General features: G+C 33.1%; 2 protein-coding genes across 2 annotated transcripts in view; one reads left to right on the top strand and one right to left on the bottom strand.

The window, feature by feature from the left end:
- Positions 1-3,150, bottom strand: part of LOC106471614 (clathrin interactor 1-like) — an 8,327-nt gene extending 5,177 nt beyond the window's left edge. Inside the window, exon 1 of the mRNA XM_022400226.1 lies at positions 3,000-3,150. Within this exon, the coding sequence (XP_022255934.1) occupies positions 3,000-3,031 (32 nt within the window). The 5' untranslated portion in view covers positions 3,032-3,150. The remainder of the gene's footprint in view (positions 1-2,999) is intronic.
- A 3,825-nt stretch (positions 3,151-6,975) lies between these two features.
- LOC106471615 (protein phosphatase PP2A 55 kDa regulatory subunit-like) overlaps positions 6,976-8,199 on the top strand; it is a 24,623-nt gene continuing 23,399 nt past the window's right edge. Inside the window, exon 1 of the mRNA XM_013932226.2 lies at positions 6,976-7,673. Within this exon, the coding sequence (XP_013787680.1) occupies positions 7,604-7,673 (70 nt within the window). The 5' untranslated portion in view covers positions 6,976-7,603. The remainder of the gene's footprint in view (positions 7,674-8,199) is intronic.

Raw genomic sequence — 8,199 nt, forward strand, 5'->3', positions numbered from 1 at the left:
AACTAACCAGGTTTGTGTCAGATAAAAAAACTTCTGTGACTTGTCCCTGAAACTATAACTAATATATCGTACATCTATTCACCCTGAAAAGGAAGCTTATTTAAATATCTTGTTTGTTTGTTTTTAATTATGCACAAAGCTACACAAGGGCTATCTGTGCTCTGCCCACCACGAGTATCAAAACCTGGTTTCTAGTGTTGTAAGTCCGCAGACATACCGCTGTGCCACTGGGGGGCATTTAAATAATTCTAAATTCTGACAGGTAACTTATGCAACACAGAAATTTTAAAGTAATCATTATGTAATGAAGTTTTAAAAAAATGTTTTTTACAAAGGGAAAAATAACGTGATTTTATTAATCTTTGCTACATGATGATTGGCTCCATTTATATGACATTAAAAGATTGCATTTATAAGCCAACTTATATTATCATACTTAAATTCTTAAAATAGACTGCTGTTAATTAAAGTTGGGCAAGTTCCTAAAGAAATGGAAAGGATAATCAAGAAGTTATAAACAAATTGACTTACTACACATATAAAAGATCAGGGATAAATATCATTAGTTAGATATGATGGAAGACGAACAAGACTACCAGAAGGCTTGGGATTTGGTTGAAATTAGGAAATCTAGAAGAGCTTACGAGAAACAGCTGGTTGATAATGTTAAACCTAACAGCAAGACTCTTTTTAACAGAATGTTAAGTGTAAGCAAAATGTTAAAATAAGGATGCTAATGACAAGGGTTATATGCAAGACTACGAAACAGCCGAGCTTTTAAGTTTCTTCTCTTCTATGGGAAATACTACAACTGACCTTTGGTGCTAAGTAGAAAGGTTGATAAAGTAAAAATAGATAAATCATCAGGGCAAGACAAGGTTCTCTCCAGGGTTTTAAACAAGATATATGAGCCTCTCTCCTTCCCTTTTGATTAGTAAACAGTAGGCAGGTATCAGAGGCTTCGAGAGTGACTAACATTACACCTATTTTTAAAGGAGGTGATAAAAGTTGCCCTGGATATTAAATTTAAAAGCAAGTTAGCTTTATTTCTCTAGTGAGTAAAATTCTAGAATCTCATAAAAGATGCTTTAGAAATCATTTAATGAAATATGATATCACACAAAAAAGCTAATATAGATTCATCAAAGAGAAATCTTGCTTTACTAACCAGTTATCTTTTTTTTTGAGAAAGTTACTTGTTATCTGTATTTGCAAAGGAAAAGGTGTAGAGTTGGTGTACTTAGATTTTCAAGAAAACATTTTATAAGATATCAAACAAAAAATTAGCTAAGAAAATCACATTGGTATGGGTTGGAGAAAGCAAAAGGTCAGTAGTGAAGTCCAGTCAAACTGTATTCTTGATACTAGTGGAATGCTTTAGGGGTCAGTGCATGAGCCTTTGCTTTTTGTTACTTATATTAACAATATTGATAAAGACATAATTTGGAAATTAATAAAGTCTAAATGGGTATTTCTAGCTGTTGAAGTATTACAAAATAACTTGATGAATTTGCAAGTTGGATATATATTTGTCAAACAAACTTTGATTAGAGGAAGTGCAAGGTTATGCATTTGGAACATCATAATTCAGACCACACTTAATATAGATGGTAATCAACTCAACAGTGAGATTGAAGAAAAGGATCTTGGAATTGTGGTGGATAAGTCATACAAACTATCAAAGCAGTGCTTTGTTGTTGACAGCAAAGCTAGCAGAATTTTAGGGTGTGTGTGTGTGTGTGTGTATATATATATATATATATAAACATACTGATTACAAGTCAAGAGGTAATAACCTCTCTACACAAATCACTGGTTAGGCTTCACTTGGAATACTGTGTACAGTTTTTGTCTCCATATCGAAGGAAGAATATTGAATATTGGAAAGAGCTCAGAGGAGGGTTACTAGGATGAATCCTCAATCTTACAGGAACAGGTTAAGATCTATTAACTTTGTTTCTCTTAACAAAAGAAGAGATGATAAAGGTGATCTTACTGAAGTTAAAAGATGTTCCAGAGATTTGGTAAAACAAAGGCCATTGACTTCTTTGTGCTACATTTTGAACAATACTACAAAAGTATAAGGGATCACAAGCTTAAGATTTGGAAAAGATAGACTAAGCTTTAATTAAGACAGTTTTATTCTTTTTAATATTGTGATTGTTTTAATAAATAGTTGCTGTTGGCAGTAATGGAGGCCTAAACATCAATGAAGTTTAAGTGAGAAATTGATGAATTTCAGAAAATAAAAAGAGGGTTCCAATTTTTACTTTTATCAAGGGTGGATTTACAAGAACAGGCCTGAATGACCAGATAGTTACCTGGTTCTTTATATTGTAGTTATATCTTTTACACTACATAATATTAAAAATTACACCATAGCACACATTACAATATATATCCCAAAACTACTTTGTCATGATAGCCAATATACTGTATATATATCTTAGGAACAAGTTGGCTACCCAAAACAGAATATTATACTACAAAACTCATTAACACTGAAACAAAACCCAATTTTGTTTTGTTTTTAATTATAATTATATGAAATTCACATTTCATAGCTTTTAAAATTTATATTTAAGATTTTTAATTTTCATCATGTGTTTTGATATTGCCAGAGAATCTGTACTTATTAGTGTAAATTATAATCAGTAGTATAACTACAAAAGTTGGCCCCTCCCCTGCATAAAAAGTCATTGGGCCCCCTATATTTATTCCCCTTGTCGGCAATTCTTCGGTTTGTCAAGCCCACCGGCAATTGCGGGGGCATATTTAGGCCAATGATTATAATACAGATTGCAGCCAAGTCCCAAATTACGGTCAAAGTTGTATAAATTATTAAATGGCCGAAAAACTAGAGACTAGTGATTAACGCTGATGTCAGTATGGACTAAATAACGGTTCAACTTAAAATTACACTGATTTATTGATTTAACTTACAATATTGTCACTGTGTTAATAATAGGTTTATTGTTAAGCAAAAATACACGACTTACACTTTGTCTGTAATTTCCCGAACTTTCCACATTTTCTTCTACTCAAGTACGTAAAATTAAATTCGGTGTTAAATAAATCAATTTTGAGCTGTACAAAATTTAAAAATTGAAGTAAGATAGCCTTCCACCTTCAACACACCTGACCTTCTATGCAATCTATTGGTAAAATATTGAACTACTTAATTTAGTGAAATGTTGGATATTTGGTTTACTTGTAATAACGATGAAGTTTAGTTTTTCGCTAATAATTTGATCTAGACTATTTCAATTTCATGTATTAAACTACTTAATTATGTGATAATAGTAAACTTGATTATAATAATTATGGTATTCAAGCTGATATTTAAAAACAATAATTTTAGTACTTCTGGTTCTCACATTTGCGCAACAGCTTATTTAATTGGATAACTTTGTTTGTCGTTTAAACAAAAGCCTGCATAATAGGTTATCTGTCTTCTGTTTACCGCGGGTATCTAAACCCGGTTTTTAGCGTTATACGCCCACAGACTTTAATAAGATAAGACGGAACGCTACAATATTACTTTGTTTATATTGTTTCAGCTATGCTATGCTACTTTAACTCGTGAATGCTAATAAGAACATTTTTACAGGTAACTGAGAAAAATTATTTGTTACCATAAAAATGTAAAGAAAAATATGTTCACGCTAACGTGACGTAAATTAAAACAGGATTATTTTTTGTATAGTTTTAACCTCATAGCAACAACAGTTACAAAGAAAAACCTTAAAAGAGACTCGAATTGAATAATCATTGAAAATAGTTAAAGTGATATTACTTAGGTTCGGCTGAACTTATGGGAAGCTATAATGCAAAGACATAGGATTACACAGGCCTGCTATGGTTTTATTGTCTTCAAAATTTTACATGTTCTATGGTAATTCCTGTACACTGGGTCTAAAAATGATATCCATTTCTCTCCATCACGTACAGATTTTTCACAAAACGTCATAACGAAATACATAAAAGAAAGACCACAACACGTAGTTTTGACACTAAATGACGTAGATTTCATACACACAAAAAATCAGGATGAATGAGGATGCATATTCGTTTGACATTAATTTTCTTCCCTTTTCTTCAGTTTGTTTGTATTTTTGTTAACAGACATAATAATAAAAAAATTTTCATTGTGGTCAACGAAATAATAATTTGATCTAGGTAAGAGTTTTTTATCTACCCGATTCGTAAATAATCCATACGTGATAGAAACAAAATTAATATTAGTTTCGAAATCTGCGTAGCGGAACTATGGAAAATCCGTTATTAAAACCAAAACATCTTTTATGAAGTCTAAATTTGCAGGCCTGTGTTATTTTTAAAAGTACCGAACGCGAAACATATATATTACATCTAAAAGGAGATACGCGAGAAAATATTAAAAAAATAATTAAGAAGCCTCTAGCCTGGATAAAGTGCTAAAGAATAAGGATTTTATCCATCTTACTCTAATCCCAGCCCCCTCCCCCAATGGTACAGCGGTATGTCGGGGGATTTACACCGCTAGAAACAGTTAGCCCATTGTATAGTTTTGCGCTTAACTACAAACAAACTCTAACCCCAGATTTTAGAATAAATGCAGAATACCTAATGTACGAATAAAGGCTGTAAAATATGTTTCTTTACTAACAGTAGCAACGACTAACTCTGCTAAGTTTGAAATATTAGGTTAAAAACTTTATTACTAATATTATTATTTTAGCACAATCTTAGCAAGTTTCACAGATAATGAAGTAACAATTGTTATTTTTCGTTATAATTTATGTTTATATATTTTTCTTTTTGTAATTTAGTTCATCTACATTTTTATTTGCCTTGTACATTAGCTCATCTGCATCCTAGGGAAAATTAATTAGTAAGAATGATTTTTGATGGACGCCAACACAAGGTTACCCTAGCGGTAACTAGGATACTAAGTTCATGTGAAACAAATGCTAATTTATTAGTCACGTGACATATAATCTGTGAGGTACTATATTTAACAAAATAAATTATTGTAAATGTTGTTTTTCTTCATTATGGATATAATATTAGTTTTTAAAAACATCTAACAATCTTTTACGTACCTAATAAAATATGTTTTTCCTTCCTGGTTATTTTTTCATAAACTTATTATTATTATTTTGTGATTTGCTATTAATGTTTTCACTACGCTTTATGTTTGAGATTATGAAAGTTAGTTACAAAATTTTGGCCAAATACTTAATTATTGATTAATATTTTGTATTATTAGTAAACTCGTAATTTATCATATTCTGGTAGTAACGCGGATATTTCATACATTAAAAGCTTCTCCCCCTACCCTTAACACATATTTCAAATCATTCTTTATACGATGAGTTGTTACTTTAACCCATAGTGCATATTTCAATAGTTTTCGTACCACCTGTTGCATTAACCTAATTAAGTAACAACTGAGCTGTAACTATACGTAGTGGTGTAGTCGGGAATAAACGTCTACCTGATATAACGTTTTTTCACGCTCTCACGGTAAGCAATTTATACGAATGTCAAGGGTTAAAGGCATATTCCAGTTCGGGGATATCTTGTAGGAGACTGAAGCTGGGTACAATATGTATGTATGTCCCGACATATAAACAGTGCAAGGAAGAAAGAAGTAACCAGCTATCGTAGCGCCATCTTCCGAATAATATATGACCTAAAGTAAATTTTATCGTCATGAAAGAAGGTTATTCTTGGGAATGCAATAAAATGTTTAATTAAGTATAACGCGAAGATAATAAATATTCAGTATTTCAGCTTTAAAACATATTCAAATCCTTAAACCTAATGGTTTAAATTGATTAAATGATTAGTAGACATAACAGAAGCGAAAGGACACAGACTGTCGCCTTCCAAGCTCGAGTTTTGAAATAAACACTTGGTTCTCCCTGTCGGTAAGAGTACGTTCAACATTAGCTTGTAAATACATAAACACCAGTCCTCCTAAGGGTCCCCTTGATGGTTCAGCGGTGAGTCTGAGGAGTTGTAACGTTAAAAATCGGGTTTCGTTACCTGCAGTAGGTTGAACGCAGATAGCACATTGTGTAGCTTTGCATTTAACAACAAACAAACCCAAAAAACTAAAATTTTAAGAGCTGAATTGAATGGGGGGGGGGGGGTGTGAATAAATTACAAATTAAACAAAAAACACTTCTTTGTTTGTTACACAAAGCAACACAACGGGCTACCTGTGCTGTGCCCACCACGACTATCGAAACCCGGTTTTTAGTGTTATAAGCCTTCAGACTTATCGTTGAGCCACTGAGAGGGGTTCCCTCTAAGAAACTATTGGGTTCGAAATACCAAATATGTGACTGTTATCAACTTATATTATTCAAACAAGCACGTTGGTCTATTTGTGAGTAAAAAACAAACCACGTCGATAACAAATTAATAATAAATTATATCGTAATGATGTTATTTTGAATTATAAAAATAAATATTACAAATAGTTATATAGATAACATGATACGAGTACAGGACGAATATTAGTTGACTTTTCAATCAGTTTTAAATTTCTGTTTGTAATTGTGGCTACTTGAATAAGTGACCAGTTCTTCTTGATATTTTAGATTTAAAACTGTACATATTCAATATGTTAAAGAAAAGGTTTTGGTTTCGTTATTTGTGGGGCACTTCCAAATCTGAATTTGTGACAATTTTGTGTTGCTAATAAAATGTTTTCTTTTCATATTAGATCATTTTTAACGTATACTACAAAATTCAGTTAGTTTTCAAAAACTCTATTCTGTATCGCATGTTTAAAAAAGCTCACAGACTGTAAGTTATTCAAGGACAGCCACATTGTTGTAAGCCTTATCAATATGTCTACTTCTGCGAACAAGGGTCACTAGATTATTAGTTTGACTAACACATTTATCCGCGACAGTGAGAGCTAAACCCTGAGCACCACCTCTACGGTCGAACCGAACGTTCGTAGACCACCTGTACGGTGTGGAACAGATCGTAGCGGAAACAACGTCATTCAGATCGCAGCAGAACCTAACAAAATAGAGGAGTTCCTTGAAGTCAGTCAATAGCTGAGATCTCGAGTTACCAACACCTGCCCGGCTCAGTCAGGGTGTCTTCTATACAATAGGAAAACAAACAGACATTAAGTGCTTTTCCCTGTGCTGCACGGCGAGAATATTGCCGTTCTGTCGAGACGAGAAACATCGTCATAGTTCGCGGCGTGTGTGTTTAACCCGTTATGTCAATACGTAGAGCTTCAGACCGCATATCTCCAATATATATAACATTAGACTACCGATTTCAATAGCTCTTTTGGTTGTAATTTCTTAATTAAATATTGCGTGATTTGCTCGAAAAATACAAAGGAAAGAATGGATAGCGAAACTACTAGTGAAGAGAAGATAAGTTAAGCTTCACAAATGGAACAGGAAGACAGTACATCTGCGTATAAGTTCACTTCCGGTGTAAGAGAAGTGTCGCGACGTTGATGCAAGCACCGAAATAATGTGTGAAATATTTTCAATCATTCGAATGTTATGTCTGTCTGTTACTAAGCTAATAAGCAAGTGAAATAGTTGTCTTCGATACCCGACACCGTGAACTGATTTAAATGGCCGAGTTGATCCGTCAGTATAGCTGGACACGTTTTGGATCCATCATCAACAACCTTCCAAAAAAAGGTAAGTGAGGGTCTTCTTAAATTAAAAATAGCGAACCACGTGAAGTCAGTCAAGGGATGTTTCAGTAATAATTACTATATTCGAGTCATTAATTGTAATTTATGTTTCGCTAGAGTAATGGAAATTTTGTCACCTCGGTTCAAGAATCTAGGGCCACAATACTGTGGATTTGGTTTACCATTATTTTCAAAAAGCATTTGATAAGGTGCCTCACAAAAGATTTGTTACAAAAATGAAATCTGTGGGTGTGGAGGAAAGGTTATTAAATCGGATAAAAAAATTGGCTGGAGAGTAGAAAGCAGAGAGTAGTAATAAATGGAGTTAGATCTGACTGGATCACAGTTACAAGCGGTGTGCCTCAGGGCTCTGTGCTGGGTCCTCTGTTGTTTGTAATTTATATTAATGATATTGACTCTCAAAATTGACCAACGAAATTTTGAAGTTTCCAGATGACATTAAGATTTTTGGGGTGGCTAACTGTATCAAAGATGCTGCAGACTTACAGGGAGATTTAGATCACTTGATG

The sequence above is a fragment of the Limulus polyphemus genome, unplaced genomic scaffold (assembly GCF_000517525.1).
Source record: "Limulus polyphemus unplaced genomic scaffold, Limulus_polyphemus-2.1.2 Scaffold4735, whole genome shotgun sequence".
Taxonomy (NCBI): Eukaryota; Metazoa; Arthropoda; class Merostomata; order Xiphosura; family Limulidae; genus Limulus; species Limulus polyphemus.